Below are 23,243 nucleotides of genomic sequence, written 5' to 3' on the forward strand. Positions count from 1 at the left end.
TCCGGACTAACGATATGTTCTCTTCCGTTCAGACGTTTTTGTATATGATAACATGCTACTATCATTTAAGTCTGTTATGAATTACGAGCTAGATTCACCATGAATCCTATCAGAAATGAGAAGGTGTTAATGTCATTAGATGGTACTATAGGCATCAGTGGCATTATACTAATACTTTACTTAAATTAATTGTTTTAAATTTCTTGGCATTTTTTTAAGAATAATATTACTGAACATCAAATATTATTTAATAACTTTCAATGCATGTGGACATTTGTATCCCAATGGCTATCAATGTTGGGTTTGTAAGTGAGATTCAGTGTAAGTATGTTCTTTCAAAAGCTTACATTGTACCATTATGCTGCTGTAATTTTAACTTCAGAATGAAAAATTATTTAAATCAAACTGTTCTCAATTTCCTAAGTACATTTTCTTGACTTATTATAGCCCATTTTTTTTTTTTAGTTTTAAATTTTGTGTGAAACTTAAAAAAAAGAAACAAAATACATATGTCGTATAACAATAATTATGCTGATAATATTTCTATATACGCAATATTTTGTGAAAAATATCAAGTTCTTTAAATATGATGCTGGGCATTAGTGAACACCTTATCCTTAAAATTTATATATTTATAAATTGAAAGTATTCAATTTATAAAATAAGTTAATTTATAAATTTTCATTCTTTTATGTGATTCAATGCTATACCCCCTTATGCTGAATCATGAAATGATTAAATACTGAGCTATGTTTATTATAATGTTTTTCCTTGTATCTGAAATTTTATTGCACAGAGGTTTATAAAATTAATGGGGCATGTATTGCAGTTTTCATGAAAGTATTGCACGTGAACTTCATATTTATGTATCAGTTAAGTGAATATTTTCCTAGTGACTTTTAACTGTATAATGTGTGATTTGTTACTGAAACATATCTCTTATTTTTATATAAGCTGCATGATTACACTTATAAACATAAAAATCATTCTGCATATTCTATGCATAAAAGTATGAGTAAACGATTATTCAAAAACAAAATCTTACAAATATTGAACTGATATATTATATTGTATTTATGCTTTGTTACAGTGTTTTAAGTCAATTAAAAAATTAAAAGCCACACTGTACATAAATATAAACTTATTTTACACACAAAAATAAACAACAAATTGATAATCTTTTATTATAAATATGTGTTAAATTTTGATGTGAATTTATGTTTATTTTATAAAGAATTTTGACGAATATACACATTCCATATTACATATTTTTATGGAACTTTGGGAAACCACTGGTATACAACATGAGGATGCATTCTGTACAAATATTAGAGTTTTTCATTTGCATATTCTGAATTGGCAACGCCTTCGCGCCTTCTTTCCTATGATGTTATCTGTTATGTCAAATTGAACATCCAGTGTGACTTTCTGTTTGGTTGTAGATGGAAAGCAGTACCACCTACCCTTAAAAGTATTTTTTCCATGGCCGAGTTTCAGATACTTGATGGCAATGTATCTACGAAAATCCTTTTCGAAGATAGAATTTGGCCTATGAATCAGCATATAAAGTTCAAAAGAATTTAAGACTGCTATAAATCACTCAAGTCACACGGCAAAAAAAAAAAACACTTTTTCCTTTAATGGCGATTCCATGCTTTTCCAAAAGTAAATTATTTATCAGGAAAGGTTGAGGAACTGGTACATCTCTTTTGCTCCATGGATCCAGATTGGTTTAGATGCAATTTGTTCTATGGTGTCAAATTTGGCAGCTAATGAAACACATTCGTTGTCATTCCTGCGGAGAACTAATATTTCATTACTGATATCAAAGCTGTATTCATACGAAACTCGGGATATTTTCTCTAGTTCCTGTGTAGATTATATTTTTATTTTTTTTTATTTTATCGTAACATTCCAGTAGCTCTGAACCTTTTCTCCTGCAATCATCTCAGAAGTAAATGACTGGTAAAACATTTGTCAAAGAATACATGACTGGCAGGGTCTTTGACAGTTGATAGCATTTTCATTACATCTTTTCTGCCAAGTAAACCAATAGATGGAGATTCAGAAGGTTCTTTTCCACAGTACAGGCTTACTATATAACCGTTTCGACATTTTTCACTCATAGCTTATAAATTAAGCCATACCTAACTGGTTTGGACTTATTAAACTGTTTGAGTAAATTTTGTCCATATCTAACTATAATCTTATCAATAGACAAATATTGTAGGAAATTTTTATTGAATTAATCTGAGAGTGGATTCTTCATGAAGGATTTATCATGCTTATATTCATCAGTCTTAGAATCAGCTTGTGAGTGAATTAGATATTCAAAAAGAAGTTATGATTTCTGCTGAAAACATTTCAGACAATGCTGAACCCGAAGTCTTCATCCTAGCGCCAGTAATTACGTTCACTGAGTAATTTGTGATATCCAGGCAAAATCAGAAACCCAATAAATTTGTTTTAATTTTTGATTATAAACTGAAATCATGTTTATAATTTGTGTAGGGCCATAAAGAACTGATTTCAAGACAAAAAAAATCAAAAATATCTGCTGTAAAAAAACTCTTAAAAAATTACAACAGGAATGGCTAATAATAAATTAGTCTTTATTGATCCAAAATTTCAGAGAACAAAATTTAAATATTCAAAACATATTGTATATTCTGTAACATTCTTCTTCTAAGTGTCATGAATTTTTCTTTCCTTTTATTTTGGCTTTTGGCGCATGGTATGTGCAAGCAGGAGATATATAGTTTTCAGTTTCTTCTACTTCAGAAATAATAATTTCTACATTACTTGCTGTGGCTTGACAAGAAGTGCTTCTATACTGTCATCATTTACCTCTTCGTCTGTCACTTCAACATCTGGTGAAAGAGCGGCACGATCTTCTCCTATTTGGTCGGAATATAAATACCTCACCGCTTCTTCATTAGTGTTAAATTGATGCCGACACATAACTTTAAGGCATGTCACTGAAAAAAATCAAAATATTTAGTAAAACTTCTATAATAACATAATTATAGACATTTTTGTGCTCATCGTCCTATTGATAGGACACTTCTATTTATGATTGTATCACTCCCAATTAAAAAGTTATTACTGTATTATTTTATCTCATGAAAGAGCAAAATAATTAATAATACATTAATATTGAAAAAGTAAACGATTCTGATCTACACTAAACTAATATACATAACAGAAATAGAGTGAAAATGATGAGAAATACAACGTACTTAAAATCCATGAAACAAATAATGTTAACTGGGCTTTGCCGATATCTTTATGAGAAAGCACGATCCATAACTTGTTACTAAAGTCATTCTATAAAGCAGTGATAAAGTGTCCTACAAACAGGACGCTGGACTCTAATAGGTTGATTGTTGAAATACATGCATATTTTACTTTACAATATGCAAGATGTGGAATTTTTAAGTTATAGCAGAAATGTCTTAGTGGCAAGATCGGTTACCAATTTTAAGTGTTTCGGTTTTGAAACAATGCTTATAAATATCACATTGAAAGCTTGGCTGGGAGCATCATGTACCTATACATGTGACGAATTTCTACTTCAGTATGCATATAATTCTATTGGCATAACATACTGTTCTGGTAGATAACCTATTTGAAGTGACATTCTTTATCATTGTCTCAAAACACACCACATTGTTCATCAATCTCTTCCTATCGAATCACTTGAAATATATCACTGCTTGCGTCCCACTGAGAATTTTTTAAGTATAACTCGTGTACGAGCATTTTTGTAAGAAGATTGATCCTACTAATATTATAAACGCGAAAGTTTGTAAGTATGGATGGATGGATGTTTGTTACTCAATCACGCCCGAACGGCTGAACGGATCTATATGAAATTTGGCCTACAGCGAGCTCATAACCTGGATTAAAACATAGACCGCATATTAATATGAAATTCTATCCTTAAGGGAGTGAAAAAGTGAAAATTTCATTTTATAACAGAAAAAATCATAGGTCTTAGACATACAAATAGTGAGTGAGTGTCATTTCTGTATGTCTGCCACACGATCATACACATAATAAGGTCTTGCAAATTCATATTTCTTTCCTTGGTGAGACCAGCCCGCTTAGTGGAGCTCGTAGCGGCTAGCAAAATAAAGGCGCTAATTACAGTTTGGTTCTTAACTTTGTCAATATATAGATTGCCTTGAATTTTAAACGCACCTTCGTTCGATGCGTTTGTCATGTCTTCAATTTTCGTTTGTTTGTGCCGTATGCGTTCCTATACCATTTATCCGATTGTGATTAAATTTTGGTGAGTTGTTACGCGGATGCCCGTGAAGGTTTCTTAGACGGTATAACTATTTTGCAGTAGTTGGAGCACAAATCGTTTCAAAAATTGTATTTATTTCATATTATATAGCGGCACTTCGTCTGTTTTTGTTGTCTAAGTGCGCACGCATGAGAAAATTTATTTAAATATAAAAGAGAGACAGAGATGGAGTGATATATATGCAGAGTTAGATTGAGAGGGACAGAGAGATAAGTAGAGATAGAGCGAGGTATAGAGAATAAAATGAGTTAGATAAAGAGATATATAGATGTATAGCGCTATACAGAGATTTATATATAGAAGAGATAGAGATAGTGGGAGGTATATATGTATATATGTAGATATAAAGAGATAAATAGAGATAGATAGATACATATATATGTTTATAGAGATAAATATATATTTAAAGATATGGATGGATGATTTGTATATGTGTAACTACTTAAAACATATTACCAAATAAAACTGATTGAGGCATTGCAATGCATGCTGAGCATTAGCTAGATAATGGAATCATTTCAGTATTAGTAATCTCTTATTTTTCAGCTTTTTCTGTAGTGCTTTATAAAGTCTAGATTACATACAGACCACCAATTTTTCGATTTATACAGGTAAATAACTTTTCACTAGCAGATCAACGTCTGTCGGGATCTGAAAGTGATATAAATTATTTTGCACACTTTACATTCAAATTAAGAAGACAATTACTAACTATATCTGATTTCGAAAAGGTCCCCTTCACCCTGTTTTCAGCCCGGGCAACGCCGGGTACTGCAGATAGTTAGAAATAAATTCACATCATGCCTTTGATCACACTGCCCTTCCTAAGGTAGGGAATCATTGCTCTCCGTTGGATGCCCTTAGACTTTGGTACAGTTTAAGAGATCTTAGCTCTGCTATTGGTGTTTAATGAGCTTAAGTGACATTGTAGTTGAAATAATTGACATTGCTGCAGAAGGTGGTTATCAGTTTGAAGCATTTACCAATTTCTTTATTGATAAAATTAACCGTATACATTATTCCAGCATTCTTGTTATATTTTTTAATGATTAAAATTCGAATAAATATTGTGCAGTAGGTATTAAAAATATAGCTTGAATATATGTCGCTTATAATTTTTCTAACATCAGTTGATGTGTTGTAAAAGCCTAATAATATTTATATGATTAAATTTCCTTGGCCCTTTCAAAATATTTGTGTCCCTTGTTGATACTGAATATATGTTGGATTGACACCTGACTTTACTAGATACCCTTTAGCTTGTCACCGGGGTTAGTTTATACCAGTTTATGGCTTCTGCGACTGGCTCGATAGTCAGGAACGACAGTTTGGGGTAGTTACAATATTTTACTAACTTTTACTGACATTTTCTTTAGAACTTATCGTCATGGTCAGTATTTTGCAGTTACAGATTAAATACAGCAAATGTTTCGGATGCTGCATCTACTACGTTCTGTTACATACTCATAACAACTGCGTGTCTATAACACGTGATATTTATGGCTAAATGCTGCGCCAACTAGTGTTTAAACTTTTTTTAAATGATTCATGGGGTACTCTTTTGTCATTTTAATCCTACTGTATTCATCAGCGTTTTCGTCGTTGTGTTGTCCATTATATCTGTTCATCTTCATCGTTGTATTCGTATATTTGCTGCATTGTCCATGTTTTGTTGTCTATCTACATTTACTGTTATTGTTTAAAAATTTGTCTTTGCTAGCCCACTGTGTTCGTCTGTGCTGTTATTATTATCATGACGATATTTCTTCTCAGAATTCTTGTGATGTCTGATTTTTAAGTTTGAATGTGTTTGTCTGTACTTCCATCATTGTGTTGTCCATAATACCTGTTTAGATTCATCGTTGGGTTTATCTGATTGAATCATTTGATTTAAAATGGTTAAATGTGGGTTTATGTTTTAATTTTTATTCATTATTTTTAATTTATGAATATTTCGCATGACATGCAGTGCAAAAGAAACACAAGTCGGATTACTGCCAATAAATACATAAAACACACATGTCAAGATTGTATGAAAGACATGCTCACACATGCTAACTTGCATGAAACACAGACTGCACTTGGAAACCAATTCCTCACAGTTCTGTTTACGAGGGATGCGACATGTTGCCCACTAAGCAACATGATATCTCTGCAGCCTTGTGTAGCTGAACTGCGGGAGCCCCGGACCTCCCGCCCCAGCTTCGGGCGGACTGTGGGCGCCTGGTGTGCCCCGGCGCTAGACCAGCACGCCGCCTCGCGCGCCGCGAGTGGTTCATTGTGGCTTCACTGCCCGGCCCTGTGTCCTCGGCCACCGGCTCGCCGTGCAAGTGCGTCGTTAAACAGCCGTGGCACGCGCTCGCCCCTATAAATATCTGACCAAGCCACGCTACAGGACGTCATGCTTTCTTAAGTTTTATAGGTGCTCAACCCAGATAATGCGACCTCATGTTTTTATGTTTGTGAAACTTCAGAAACATTGCAAAAAAAACTAAAATGTTTATTTTTAAAAAGATTTGCAAATAATTAAATTATCATGGATAATATTATTAGGATTTTAATCATTGGGTGAAGTGACTAGACCAAAGCATTTCATAAGAAAAAATGAACAAATTTTTTTGAAACAGCTCCTGGGATTTCAGTGAATATAAAAGTGAAGCACCTGCTTGGCCTAGAACTTGTTTATATTTTCCAAAGGATTAAGCATTGGCTTGTGAATGGCGTGAGTAAAGCCCAGTATGTTCTAGACCGAAGCACCGGCTTGCATATTTTGAATTCTGAGGTAGGATGAGCTACGTTTCAGAGTTAGCAAAGACAAGGCGATTAAAAAAAAGCGACCATAGAATTGAGTTGGTTTTGTGGAGATTTTAGGATCAAATTCACCCACCTTAGAAATATTTTAAACTTGTATAAATATTTAAAGGAGCAACCACAAGGATTAACATAAAACAATTTTTACAGTAGAAGTAGCCAGCACGAGAAAAATAAAACATTTAACTTTCCAGGACGGTAGCGCGCATCGCAGGCGACACTAGTCAACTAGTGACCCATCGGGCAGGAACGTCGATGAAAAATATGAATGTTACCGAAGATGGTCGACGAGGTCGTGATCATAGCGATCCAGCGACGGAAACGTAGGAACATGACCGATTCCTCACGATTGCCATGCCACCACATGAAGCTACACCATTAGCTCAAAATGGCGGAAGTTATTACTATTAAAATTTTATTATATACATGTTTTTATAAATTTCTAAATTTGTTTATCATTTTATAGCTAAAAATTACGTGTATTTCAAGATGGCAGCCATAACAAACATTGAAACAATGATGCCATAATTTTAAATGGCGGAAAACAAGATGTTGGAAAAACAATATTATGGATCCACAATGGCCGCTGAGATGAAGGTCAGGTTATCCCAGATGACCGCCATGACGTCATGGTGGTCGGTCGTTGACGAGATCCTCGCTCCTCGCCGTGCACCCTATAGCAGGATTGCTATTCCTCTATTACTACTTGTATCAAATAAAAAGGCGGTGCCTGTCAAGTACGCACACAATGTGCTAGAGCTGCTACAAATCAGGGACACGTGTCTCGCGGACAGAACCTGCTGACATGAAGCTTGTCTACTGAATATTGGAAAGAAAAGGGACGGGCGGCTCAATGAAAACACAGAGAGCCAGACCCTTACATACTAACGCCTCACCAGACCACGTTTGTATCTGCGAGTGAACAGTTGATAGAAAGAGAGAGACTTTGGAGGTGACCAGACGGAATTCTGGCTGAAGACAAACGGTGTCGAAGAGAATACGATGAGTTTCAACGAGTGAACAACGCACCAAGCACCAGTACGCTTACCACAGCTCGTAGGATAAACACTTCCCAGGTGACGGTCATGCGAATCTCACTGGAACATCTCATGCATCCATTAAACTTGCAGAGAGTACAAGCTATCGTTATCCCCGCTGGAAGTAGTTCGCAAGAATGTATATTGGACAACTAACAGCTCATCGAGAATTTGGTAAATTAATTATGTTTACCTATCGATGAAGCATCCTTCGACTGTGACCGTGGGCGTTGACCCCACGGGGGGGGGGGGAGTTAAAGGGGGCCCGGACCCTCCCTGGAATTAAGAAGCCCCTCACTGAGGAGGACTTGCGTGCACTTGCAAAAGCGTGACTGTGAAACAGGTTTGATGTCAAAACAAAGTCTTATTGAAAACTTTCTGAATATTTTAAAGTTTTCTGCTTGTTGCATGCATGTAGGCCAAAATATGGGCATTATACTAGTTACAAGCACCGCACGAGCCAAACTCTCAGGCAACCCCCACCCCCTTCGAAATTTCCGTGGGCCCCCCTTGCGAATCCTACAGATTTGCGCCTATGAGACCATACATGAAATTCCCGCAATAACAGCGTTTCGGCATTGGACAATCTGCATAATAACATTGTGGCATTTACTAACAGCGGGGAATCGTCAGGATGTTTCTGTTGGCCCTTACCTGCACTAGAAGCCTGTACTGTGTCTTCCTGCAGGTGCATGGCCTGAGAGTCTCGAATAAGTTCCACAGGAGAAAAGAGAGCGGGTATGGTTCCAACACTATGAGTCCCTGCCCATCGATCATGCACCGCAGGAGAACGTCTGGATCATGATATCCCTGGGCGATGGGTAGTACAAGGAGGTCCCATTGTCTGACCGCCACGGTCGTCCGATCTCCTGCGAGGATGCGCGCGAAGTCTGGTGTGGCCTTAAGGAGATCTCCTCGTACGTATAATTACAGCTGTTGTACATATTAGAGACATGCGCTGTGTTTTAAAGTTGTTTGGCAGTCATTGCTGCTCCTGAAATATTAGTGCCAGACTGTAGAGATAGTTGTTAAACATGTTTATAACCATAAAATCTTGATTTGTGCCACTCACAAAAAATGTATAAAACACATGTGTTTATACTCAGATGACCTCATGTCATGGTACCGCAATTAAAAAGGCGCCTCTTCTGTAGGCAGTTTTTTAAGAATCAGCAAGGATCAAAAACAAAAAAAAAATATTGTTTTGTAAATTTTAGTACTAAAATTATTCTAACAATTATTAACTTATGTATTTTAATGAATTTATGTGAGACAATTTTTTGTGTGTAGCAGCTGTAGGATACTAATTTTTTTGCATTTTTCATACAGTCAGGCCTTGTATTTCTTCATTTAAAATTTTATACCCGCAATTATAAACAAGGGTGGCGTTAGGGAAACAACAGATTTTGAAATTAATAATTAGTTGTGACATGCTCATTAATAATAAACAACTAAAAAAATCATTATTCTACGTCACAAAACATTTGTAGGAAAAAATGGTATGAACTCTACAATTTAAAATGACATTTTTATGACCGAGTTTATTTTAGTGTTGGTTGTAAAACTTTGTTTAATCTACATTATCATTACCTCTAGGTATTCCGTCTTAAAAAGTATATATTATTTGAACTAAACAACATTTTTTGGTTCCAACTTTAGAACAACGTAGGAAATACTTTAGACCATATTTAGTAAAACTGTTTTCAGTTTAATTTTTTACGTGATGAACTTGTAGCTGAAGTATGCCAGACTCATCCTGTAGTAATGTGTATAGTAGTAGCCAATACCAAGAAGATATCAAAGATAACTGGCGCTGGCAGTTGTGAGCTTCGAAGGCGACACAAACTCATTCTGGTCTACAGCCACTGAGATAAATGGGAGAATTGCGACTGTGGTCGCAGACCGTAAACTATAAAGGTCAACGAGCTCTATGTTTATGCATCGTTCGTAAGATTAACTTGAAAATTCACGAAAGTATTCACAGTTCAAGCCTAAACACTCAGGCATATAATTCGTAGGGCCTTAAAGAAACAACTTAAAACACAAATGTAGGGTAACATTTCTATATTATTTTGCTAAGTTGACCGAGAATGTGCTGAAAAAAACTGCGTTAGTGGGAAACATTTTGATGGACTGCTGGTTTCTATGTAGCACACGTGGTCTACAGCACTTAACTTGAAGTATACTAATTAAAATGGCTGACTTAACAACGGTGGAAAACCAAATTCATGTTTGTACCAATTTGTTCACAGGTTTGTGCCCTTTTAGGTGTTGGTCTGGCGGGCTTAAGGCTGCAGGTCACGTGAGGAACCAGGGTTAATTGAGCGAGGGCGGGTGTGCCCGCAGATTGCTGCGGTCCGTGGGCCCCTGGCGGCTTCCCCAGCCCCCCCCCCCCCCCCCAGCCCTCCTTGACAACTCACACCAGCCGCCGAGGATCCTGCTGGCTCTGACGTGACCCGTCCCGCCCCATTAGGCCGAACTTCCCCCAACCCCCTGCAACCCACCAATGAGAGCCGACAATGCCGAGAGCAAGGGGGTCATTGTCCACCCCCCCCCTCTTTTTGGCCCTCAAGTGAAGAGTAATGGTAACAATAAAATAATGCAAATACGCTCATCACTGACTCCCTGACTGACTCTGTAACGCTGTATGAATTCTGTTTTCATGCGCTTACAATGTGACATATTCACTGCTCTTTGCTTAACCTGTTCCTCCTGGCATTGCTGCCCAGTCCTTGGCGCAAAATTAATATATGTGGGGCCATAGCGTCACATGTTGACAAGGCTGATAGTTTCAGTGGTAAAGTAGTGAGCTGTGGCTTGGCTTGCCGCGTTTCAGGCCGCGCACGTCTGTTTAATTAATACATTCCAAAAATTGTTGGCCACCACTTGCAAATATGAATCAACCAACCAAGGTTGTGTCAGTTTTCCATCCCTAATGATAGAATTAAGATGATCGCGAATAGATTTTAAAGTACATTTTAACTGTAGCATGATATTGTTGTTCCGAACTCTATTCAATTGAGCACCTTCTTACGAATCGCACTGCCAATGTGGTTACCATTCTGGTGTACTTATATTGAAAGGAATTCACAAGCAGGAACAAGAGACAATTAACACGCAATGTAGTTTTCCAAGAAATACTCAATTAAAAACAATCTGTTTTCAGATTTTTAAGTTATTTTATATATACCTATTGATGAGAAATAATTACATTTTCACAATATAATAGAAATTTAATTTTAATACATATTTCGTGCATATTAAAGCGTTTCTTATATTATATTCAGATATTTTTTACGGGTGCCTAGGTGCTTTACAAATAACGAGTATTTAATAAAATACAGAACTGTTGCACACATTTAGAACAATTTAAGCAAATCCCAACGTAAATACTGATTGTTTACCTTTTTTTTAACATCGCCATAACATTAAATTAAGCACTGATATAAATAAGTGTATCATTTTTCTTATATCTTTGACACTAAGAAGCAAAAAAAAAATCTGTTGCTGTTTATAGTTCTCTATAACTTCACTGGTTTGAACAGAATTAAATAAAAATTCACGTTATACAAAACGAACATGCAATATTTTATAAGTTGTTTGTTACGCTATTGGTTTTTCTTTTACGTTCAAGCAATGATGTAATGGTAAGTTGTTCGACCAGAGGGGCTGCTGGGGCGACTCTGCCTTCCGCAGTGTCGTGGTGAAGGGAGGAGGGATGACACAACACCCTGTGACACTCCCGGAAAGGAAACTTTCCACAAGTCAATAATCACGCCCCAGTCGAGAACACATTGGCTCCCAAGTCAGAAGACGCAACGATTTTTTTATTTTCATTTTAAATGTCTGGTTTGTTAGGAATCAAATCTAGAATACCTAACGCAGATACTGATGGGTTTTCTAAGCTTATCAAGCAATAAGTAAGATATTATATACAATTAACTACCATAAAAAAATACACACAACCACCCACCAAAAAAATTGGCACTTTCGTTTAAAAAATACTGCAATGCACATTAAAAGTATAATTTTAATGACAAATGATGGGCACTATAAAGCTTCTTCAAAGAAAAAATGTATGTTGTAGGCGTGTGGGTATCAAGATCTTTAAATGTACATGTTTAAGATGTCGTTTTAATCAATTTAATGCTAAATTGTTCAATCCCAATTATTATATTTTCATAATTTAGTTGAGACCGGCTTTGACTTGATAAAGAGATTTAGCACCGTATTTATAATACACGCTCCTTCTACACGAGACAATACTAGCAAAAACACACGTCTCCAGACTCCTAATAACTAGAGACCTGCAAATTTCGCGGATTCATTCGGTGATATGCTAGAATTCAAACACATTTACCTCTTAGATAATTTTGCTATTGGCTTACTGTTCATCTGGACGAATCTCAACCAGTTATAAACCCTCAACCAAAGAAGGATCGAATCACAGACAAACCAGCTGAGACGACTTACAAGTCGGCAGCCAATGAACTTGCGTTATTTGCCCGAGTTTACAAGGGTATGTGAAGTCTATCCTGAAGGCCATCGAAACCGCGAATTTTGCAGGTCTCTACTAATAACCTATAAACTAAATAGTGAAATTAGGAATTTTCTTAGACCCATGAACCACACTGTTTTATCAGAGGTTGTCTATAATTTTAAGTAATTTACAATGAATATAACCAAGTTTGTTGTTCGAATCAGACTGACTTAAAATATCAGCAGGCAAACAAAAATTATAACAAATAATTTGTTATGTATAAGCGAATGATAATACAGAATAACTTTGCCATATGAAAGCTTCAAGCATGCTGTTAAATACATATCCTAATATACATTGAAAGATAAACATAATCGTTCCGATGCATCCCATGCAAACTTACAGGTAATTTATTCTTCATCAGAGTAAATGTGAAACCTCGCATATTCACTTGGAATAGTTAGCTGTGTCGGGCACCCGTGCTCTTAAGGCCCCCACACACTATCAGTCCAAACTATCAGTTCGGACCTATCAGGCGGAACTGAACAGTCGGAACCGCCGCGTGTGCTCAAGGACGGTGGACTGATCAATCGGAACTGAAGTACTGACCAACTGATGGCTTCTCATCAAATGGACTGTGGGCTCGAGAAAAGAGTCACGCCAGTCCAAACTGTCATTTCATATCAGCTGTGTCGGGGATGTCATCTTTGTTTATAAGTACTTTTTGGTTACTGTGCTGTTTTTTTTTCCTTTTTCCAATTAAAAGTGCAACTGCAATTACAACATCAAAAGTTTCATCCATATTCAACGATGAAATTATATATCTAACAGCCACAACAACCACAAGACCGATCGTGTGTGGGGGGAAGGCTTCAGTTCAGTCCTGTCAGTTGTAACTGTTCGGTCCGAACTGATCACCTGGACTGTCGTGTGTGCAGAGGACCTCATTTCAGACCAAACTGTCAGTTGGAACTGCTTGGTCCGAATGGATCACATGGACTTCATGTGTGCAGAGGGCTTCAGTTCAGTCCAAACTGTCAGTTGGGACTGAGCAGTCCGAACTGGGAGTTGCCTGATCGTGTGTGAGGGCCTCTAGAGTGTGTGGGTGAAAGGACCGTCACGCGATGCAGCCACAAGTCTGTTCGGGCGCAGCTGGCTGTTGGCCCGTGTGGAGCGGTTCTCTCGCAAGGAACCACTCTGCCGAGCGCGGGGCTGGATCAGCGCTTCCAGCGGCCAGTGTGATGGATCCCGCGCGAGCCCGCAGCATGTGGTGCGGCAAGGCGCTTTAGAAACCAGGTGTGATCGAGCGACAGGTTTGGTCTCGCGCGAGAAGGGACCCGGCTCCAAATAAAATAAAATAAATAAAATATACTTTTGTCTTTATTGCATAACCAGTACCATGGGTTGTTACAATTTTCGTAAAGAAAATACCTAATAGAAACCATCTAAGTACAGAAAATCCTTTTTGCTACAGCCTACAGGCGTAGGTAGATTTCGAAGAACCTATTTCTTATGGAAATGTTTTGGAAACTTCTATAAACTCATGTGACATTTTGAGAACATAATGTAAATAACATTCTACATGTTAGCCAATATTCAGAAAATATCGAACTTACATTTTCTCATATTCCATGCTGTGTAATTATTTAGAAAGTATTTAACTCAATGCATCCAGAATTTACTGTCTTAACAAGTTTCGTATTAAACCCGCTTAAGTAGTAGTTATGCAAATATTTGTGACCTTAAAACACTATTTTTCATCCCCAGCACATATACTGGGGCGTATAAAAATTTGATTTGGACAAGACTTAGGCTAATATTAACATGATTTAAAATAAATTCGAAATAATTTTATTTTAAGTATGTTTGATTTTTTTTCAATTACAGCTCCGCTAGTTTTTAATGCAATAGTTCGTCTAATCAAAAAATTTTTCAGCCAAAGCTTTGAGAAAATGTTTAGGACTTTTACAATAAATTATAATTGATTAGATAGTTTACCTAATAAAAATATGATATGAATTGTTTTTGTCTTTAATTCCCTTTCAGTCTTACCCCTTTCAGGGTCACTCCTGGCTTTAGACCAAATTTAGGAAGTTAATTCAAATGAGAACATATTAAATAGTGTACAAGGTAAGGAAGTATTATTTATATATAAAAATGAAACCCGTTTTCCTTGGTCACGGCATCACGCGTGAACGGCTGAACCGATTTCACTAATTTTTTTTTGTTGTGTTTGCTATGGTCAGGAGAAGGTTCTTATGAAAGAAAAAATTAAGAAAATTGTGCGGAAAATTAGAAAATTTAAGAATAATGAATTCCTATTTCCCTTGGTCACGCCATCACGCGTAAATGATTGAACCGATTTCACTAATTCTTTTTTTGTTGTGTTTGTTATTGTCACGAGAAGGTTCTTATGAAAGAAAAAATCTAACGGAAAATTAGAAAATTTAAGAATACTGAACCACCATATACAAAATTATTTCCAAACTAACCCAACACTTTGTACAATATAAATATTTTTAAAGTAACCTTATGACATTCAGCTTTAAGCGTTTACAGTTTCCAGTGCGGCTTGCATTTGCAATGTCAATAAATAAATCGCAAGGGCAGTCGCTAAGTGTATGTGGCATCAACCTAGAAAATCCATGTTTTTCACATGGCCAATTATATGTCGCCTGTTCCCGTGTCGGAAAACCATCAACATTATTTATTTACGCGCCAGAACATAAAACTAAAAATATAGTTTATCAAAAAGCATTAAAGTAGAGAGAAGCAGTGAGGGGTACAGAGACTATTAGTTGATTTATAGAGCGCGCGTGGTATTGAGCTCATTGTTTACTTAAAAATGCCAAGTTGTTCAATAGCAATTTGTAAAAACATTAGTGGAATTATTGAATCCTATGGAATAAACACTATTTTGACAATATATATTTTGTTTTTTATTTAATTAAATTAGTAAGGTCCTTTTCAGTTATAGTGATACCAGGGAATTGTGGATTAATTTTTATATGGAGGATATTATAGATTCCAGTTAAAATTGAATAGGTACTCATACCTAAGATAGGTCAGCTATACAAAATAAAGTAGTGCATCATTGCTACGCTAAGGCGGTACGAAGTTCGCCGTGTCAGCTAGTTATTTATAGTTTTATTCTGACCCCTGTTTGTTTCAACCTCTTGCAATCCCTTACTAAAAAATGTTTCAGACCAAGGGTTTATATAATTTTTATAAGTTTTACAATCAATTGCTATAGATTCTATAGTTTTCACAATAATGGAGTAAGGATATTTTTTCTCCTTTAAATACTTTTTATTCCACTCTTTGAAACAATACTTGGTTGTGTCAATAAGGTTTACAAACAATTTGAACGGAAAATATATTTTGTCCACCAAAGGGAGTTGTGATTCTTTTTGTCAAGTAACCCCTGTTTTTTTTACCCCTTTCAAGAATGGTTAGTCTTATAGTAATTACTTCAAACAAAAGTTTTAGATAATATTTTAAGGTTTCATAATAAATAAAAAAAACCTAATATACACAATAAATAAATTATATTTGTTTTATTTTTACCCCTTTATTTCCAACCTTATTACTTCTCGTGTTGAAATTATCCAAAAACTTTGTTTCCAGTATTTTTTTAACGCTGAAATCCATTATTTGTTAGGAAAATACATTTGTCTTATTTAAAAATTATTTCCTAAAAATGGTTTCGATTAAAATCATAATATTTTCAAACAATGTGAACGGATTTGATTGTGTGCTTACTAAGGGGGTTAAGAATTGTTTATATTTTGAACCTAGATTATTCCACCCTTTGCAGCAATGGTTGTACCAAAAAATGTTTTTAATTATTTTTTTAAGGTTTAAAATCTATTCTTATGGATTTAATAGCAAACCTACTAATGCAGATATGAATGTTTGTCATTTAACCCCTGTTCTTTACTATAATGGTTGGTGGTTAAAAATTTATTTCAAACGAAAGTTACAGATAATATTTTAAGTTGTTACAGTAAAAATGAACGAATTTAATAATGTACATAGTACGAAAATTATAATCTTTTAACATTCTATTCCTGTTTTTTCATACATTTGTAAAATAACCAGGTTATTTTACCTTAACTTGTTATAAATAGTCTAATTTAATTGTTGTTATAGACCACTGAAACTGGGATATTCCTTTATGGACATCCTGAATTATAAAAATCGAATTTATTTTTTTGTGTTCAGGCAACACGTGAAAAATTCTTGATGAATTTCGATGTGACCAACTTATTCAATGTATTCTTATATAAAATATAAACCTTGGTGAAGGTCATTACATTGGTTTGAAGTGTATTTTACACAATATTTTATTATTTACGAAGCACAAAAAATACGCGTTAGGCTACATGACATGTAGGTATAAAGCCAAGAAAAAGGTTCGTCCAATACAGGAACATAACTCTGTGTAAAATCACGCTAGAAAACAGTCCCATAAGTTTTCCAGTACATGTGGCTAGAGTTTTCAATAAAAAGCGTATATTTAATTAAGCGTGATGTTAATATAAATCTTAGGTTTTCCAATGCCAAATTGGTACTCACAATAGTCGTGAAATAAATTCTTACAGTATTATATTGCTATCTGCAGTAGTTATTTTTTTATATGATGATATTTGAAAAGGTTTTCATTTGAAATTTTGTAGATAACAATGTGTATGAAACTCATCCTAAAGTAGAGTTGTACGTGTCCGAAGCCATGCACAAACTAATGTCTGTTTTTTTAAGTCAGCAGTGTATTATGCGTTATGTTTGTATATTTTAGTCCAGAATAACATGGCACATGGACATAATACGCCTTCAAAAACCAGGAGCGTAACGGGAATTATTTCCATGCCGCTTTTATAACTATTTCGAATTTTAAGACAGCCTTATTCAAACATTTGTTGCCACAGATACATAATCAATTTATTTTAAATTCAATGTCTCTTGAAAATTAAATTAATGATTAATATTTGCTGTGTTATGGTTTTCAAAAATATCAGAAATTAAACCAATAGAACGTTCATGCAGCATATTTGACTTGCGGTTAAGCGGAAACTCAAAGTACGATATTTTTTTGACGTGATAACGTCTTATAAATCGATGAACGTCGGCTGCACGCACAAAAAAGCATGATTCATTGTCACGTTCCACCTGAGCCGAGCATGCAATAACCGGCCAACCACCATGCGAGAATATCTTCTATAATATCAAACAGGTTAAGGCGGGATTTTTAAAAGCAGCATTTGAAAAAGTTTGATATATTTTGTCCAATTTCGTCATTTAAAATTAACAATTTATTGCAAATGATTTGATTTCGTTTATTACTATAACTAATCGTTCGTGATTACATTTAAACAAATTATTTAATTTAAATTTGCAAAAACTGTAAATAATATTTGAAAATTAAAAACTATGCAATTTTTCATCAATGTTTTCTTATGACTTTATCACGTAAAATTATCGTCCATAACTCGACTTTACAGACAACCTCCTTTTTTTGGTTGGATAGTTAAAATATATACTCTCGGATAAATGTTTGGTCTTTTGCTATACATTTATTGTAACGTTATTTAAAACATTAAATCATTTGATCCAACTAATAAAAATTTCAAATTATTCCTAAAAAAAGTACTCTTCCAGGAAGACTAAACTCAGGGAAGATGTATAATAAATATGACTGATGAATGTTTTAGTCCCAAATGAATCAAATTATATTAAATATCTTCAAAGCGAAAAAACAAAAATAATTTGTAAAACTGTTTGCAAAATCTCACCAAATTGCAAAAAAGGCAATAAAATAAACAAGTTTGAAAGCTTTTGCGTTTTGAAGTGAATTATAAATAATAATATTAAGCCTTTACGCCAAATACTTATAGCTGGATACAATAGTTTTAGCTGTTATGGATATTTTTCGAAAGTCTTTTATTTTAAATAGATAAAAGTCTATGGATTTTTTTTGCTTGTTTGAAGGCTTGTAATGTATCTATAGAATTAGGCAAGTTCTTTCAACTCAAACAGTTTTTTATTTAAAATTAAGAATTTTTTGTATAAGCATGTCATCATGCCAATATCAACTTACGTATTTGTATGTACGGTAGCTTTTCACTTGTAAGTTATGTATTATTTATATTTAAATTTTTATTTTTTTTATTTTTTTATATGTAGGATTGACAAATCATTGGTGATCTATTCTTAAGACTTCTTTGTAATATAATACAAAAATTATTTGTTTGTTAATATTTATCGGTTTAAAAACAATTATTCAGTCGTGATTTGAAAAATAATTTACCTTTTCATAATAAAAATATGAAGACAATTTTTTTTTTCGCATACAATAATTTTTAAGTTTTATTTAAAAAAACTTTCTTTGCTTACCTAATACATAGCAATGAAGTGTTTTTTTTTTGTTGTTTTTTGACAACAAATAATAATTAAGGCCAAATTATGTGAAAACATTTCATGGTAATCTCAATCACATGCGTTTTTACTACGTAGTTCAGCAAACAGAGCAAAAAAAAAACAAAAAAACGAGAAAGGCGTAGTTTGGGTCCGCGCCATAGATTTTTCGTGAAAACGTCGGGATAAAACCATAACAAGTGTTTCGTATTAATATGTTATTAATCTCTTAAATTCAACATGCGTTTTCTATAATTCCGAGCATATTTTCGAGTCATATGAAATAACATCATGAATTATTTTGTAACAAACACACATGCCCCTACACTGGTGCGATGACGTCACAGGAAAATCAAAAATTGCGTGACAAACACGTATAGACGTGATATATCCGGTGCGGACTCAAACATTGTTAACGCATTATTTGTCTGGTAATAATTAGCGATTCAAATCTGACGGTATTTTGTCACACAAGAACGTTCGACCAACTATCGCTGTATTGAGATAATAGACGTTTTCGCGTCAAAACTAATCCTAACCGTTACAATAACATTACTGTATGTTCTGTTTGTAAGCTGTAGCTATAACACGTCTTAACTATATGTTGGAATCTTATGCTGACAAATGAGTTTACTAATTAGTTTCAACATTTTTTTTTCCAGATATAGTTTACAAGCCCAGGCCTCCTATCATCGAAGGTAAGTAAAATTTATATTTTTTTATTTAGTATGTTTGTAAATTTATTAATTTCAATGTGTTGTATTAAAAAATTTTAATTAATAAATGCGAAAACTTTTAGAATACAATATAAATAAATAGTATTTTACATTATATTAAAGTACATATACAATGGTAATTATTGTAAGTTACCTATATTATAAGCTATTTAAGGGATTTACAAGGAACTGTGTATGCATTTGAGGCTTCTTAGTTTGTAGCAAAAATATATGTGATATTTCGTCCTTAAAAGCCTAACTGATCACATATATTTCATCCTTATTCATTTATATTTAAAAAATTTAGTAAACAAAATACTGAAAATATTCAAACACAAGTTCCAAAGTTATCAACACATTTTTTTCTTCCCATTTATATAGACAAGTCGTTAGCCAAAAATGGACAAGTGCTTAGGAATTTGAAATTAGTTTGTGACATTGGGTGAATGGAGCAGTAGTGAAATATATACTTTTATATGTCTCTCAGATAAAATTATAACTCATGACTACCATTGCTAGTCATAAAGTCGTGCCAAAGATAACTAATAAGGGAAGTGGTAGTACACACACAGGGCAGTAAAAAAAAAAAAACTAATTTCTAGTATCTTCAAGTACGTTGTACTATCCGCTTTAAATGTTACTAGTGAATTTTATGGGTAGAATTTATAATTTACAAGAGTGTTTTTTTTGTTTAATATTACCCGTTACGATTCCAATTTATTTTAAAAACCTTAATTTTTGGTCGGAATAAAATATACATCACAAACGATTGCAATTTAACACCTAGAAATATATGTATTCTCTATTACGTATAAGTCAAATTTTTCATATATTTTGTGAGCAATATTTTATAAAGATAAAAAACTAATAAATGATGTTATGTGAAAACTTAAAATGTAATCCTGAGAATGGTATGATAGAAGCAAAGGGGTTTCTTACATTATTTTAAGTGCACAAAATAAACATTCTTTTTTGAATAAATACTAACCTTCACTTTTTTGAGATCCTTGGAAAACCAAACTTTTTCCTTAAATAAAGAGCTTGCTTTAAATTTTGAATATTTAAGACTAAAAAATGTGTAATAATATACCCTCATTCACAATTACATTTTTAAAATAAAATGTAAAAAACTTACGTAGTAAAAGTTATTAACCTTCTTCGTTAGCTTAAAACCAAACATCAATGTAATTAATCTTCTGACATGTTTTAATACAACTAGTGAAGTATCAAATCACCACGTAATTATGATTGTCATCAATTAGGTTCTTTAATAATTAATTTTTTAAAAATATTTTTAAGGATGGAAAAAATCATTAATCTTCAAATAGTTGACATGTTATGAAAGTATTTTTTTATTCATTAAAATTTATTACAATAAAAAGGAAGGCAAAACAATCTATTTACATTTCTAAAATAAACTTCGTTGAATATTTAAGCGTTTAGTGACTTAACCGGACTGAATAAAGTACCTAGCACAAACCTTAGTTAAATTTCTTTTTTCCCCCCTCCTATACTGTAGATGGGTCAGCAGGGATAAAGTACCGCGGAATAAAAGTTTTAATGCGCACCTGGGAAACGTGTTAAGGGCGGAATAAAGCGGGGCGCGGCACGCCGTCCAAACGGTATTTTTTACCAGATAAAGAAACTCTCGCACGGTAAGCCGCAAAATCTGTATTCGGGCCGCACATATTTTCGTCTTACGCTATTTCGGTCCATCGCGAGAGGTCGGATCTGGTAACCAGCATTAAAATTTCTCTTTCTGTTCTTTTTATTATAACTCGTGCCCTCAGGAGCTACAAACAGAAAGCTTTGTAAAAAAACAAGGCAAGCGCTCTCTTTTCACCCCCACCCCCGTACTTTTATCCAGCACGGAGCACTTTCCACTGCTGTTAAATATTGAACTTGTTCTTTCTGTTGGTCCATGCTTTATCCTCTCGTTCTCCGTCCCACCTGCCTCTCACCCTCTTTATCCCCTTGTTATTTTTAATAAAAAAACAATAAAGTTTCGCAGGTGGACCCGGGGAAAGTTTCGCAGGTTCCTGGTCGATGGATGGGGCGGCAGGGGGGTGTGTTGCGAGGGTGGGTGGGTGTGCCCCGCAGGGGTAGTTCCCCCCCCCCCCTCACCGAGTCGTGCTGCTGGGGGTGGGGGGTCCGAGCGCGGGCAAGAGGCGCACAATGCATTTTAAGTGATCTGCGGGCTCCCGTTTGGATCGTAAAACGTCGGCCGTAATAATATCTCGGGGCCTCGCAAACCTCCCTCCTCGCCCGAAATTCTTCCCTAGCCTCAGAGGGACAAGTGGTGCGGCTCCAGAGCCAACCCCTCGGGCCTGGCGTTCCCCCCTTCACCAGCGCCTCCATCTGCATTCTTCTGATTTACACCCAGGTGTGATCGCCGAATTATTCCCGCCGGCCCCCGGGCAACTCGCTTCCTCCAGGAGGTAACCCTCTCCCCGCCTTCCCCTCTCTCTGCTGTTCCTTCTTGCCCGCGTCTCTTGCATGACCGTGTCGATGAAGCGCTGTCTTTCTTGCGGGAAATGTGGTTCATGTAACAAGCTTCTTGTTATTTCCTGCACCTTGATCGTTTATTATTGTGTTTGCCCCACATTCGTAAGAAGATACACTAACATATTTTATAACTAAAAGTTTTATCGTTGTGACGTTTAACTACAGAGAAAAGGGAGACTCACAGTTGAATTAATAATAATTTAACAAATAAGTCATTAAAACTAAGACAATTTTTCGTAGCAGAAACAATAAATAAATAACTACGCACAAATGTTATAAGTAAAAGAAATACTTAAATATTAAAGATTGTGTCATCGAGAATATTCAAACCTTATAAAAAACAATAACAATGACGTATTACACTTTTTAAAATAATTTACATAACGTTCCTAGTACATCTAAACAGTTTTCTTGATTATTTATAACAAATATTATTTGGAGAAACTTACTGTGATTCATATCATTGAACTACACACGAAGACATCGTAGCCACACGGTATTTTTGTTCACAAAAGAAATATTGATTATGACGAAATCTGTGCATTCTGTTACATTGAGTCTAAACTTGTAGCTTTTCAGATACATTATTCTGTAGCTAAACAGGCTGTGAATGTATATTAGAACAACTTAATTACATAACTTTTTACGTCTAAACTTTTGTTTTTATTTTGTATAGGTTAACGTTGGTACAGTTTATAACTAAAAAAACTTTTAAAAAGGATTATATTTTTTAATTATTTACTTAAGAGACATATTGTTTGCGTACTATTTAACTAAGGTGAGCGCAAACTTGATTCAATATATTTGTAAAAATTTAAAAAATTTATTATTTTCTGTGAGGAATTAAAATATAAAGTGTTTAGTTTTCCGAAAAAGCTTTCCATACAGCCTAAAACTTAACCAATACTAGTGGTATTATAATATTTTACTGTGACCAAGAACCTTACATAGTGTAAGTGACACAGAAA

At 34.6% G+C, this 23,243-nt stretch overlaps 1 protein-coding gene across 1 annotated transcript in view; it reads left to right on the plus strand.

The window, feature by feature from the left end:
- Positions 1-23,243, plus strand: part of LOC134531353 (agrin-like) — a 946,059-nt gene that overhangs the window by 4,596 nt on the left and 918,220 nt on the right. Inside the window, exons 2-5 of the mRNA XM_063367052.1 lie at positions 6,495-6,642; positions 10,507-10,515; positions 13,793-13,953; positions 19,717-19,752. Of these exons, the coding sequence (XP_063223122.1) occupies positions 6,495-6,642; positions 10,507-10,515; positions 13,793-13,953; positions 19,717-19,752 (354 nt within the window). The remainder of the gene's footprint in view (positions 1-6,494; positions 6,643-10,506; positions 10,516-13,792; positions 13,954-19,716; positions 19,753-23,243) is intronic.

The sequence above is a fragment of the Bacillus rossius genome, chromosome 3 (assembly GCF_032445375.1).
Source record: "Bacillus rossius redtenbacheri isolate Brsri chromosome 3, Brsri_v3, whole genome shotgun sequence".
Classification (NCBI taxonomy): Eukaryota; Metazoa; Arthropoda; class Insecta; order Phasmatodea; family Bacillidae; genus Bacillus; species Bacillus rossius.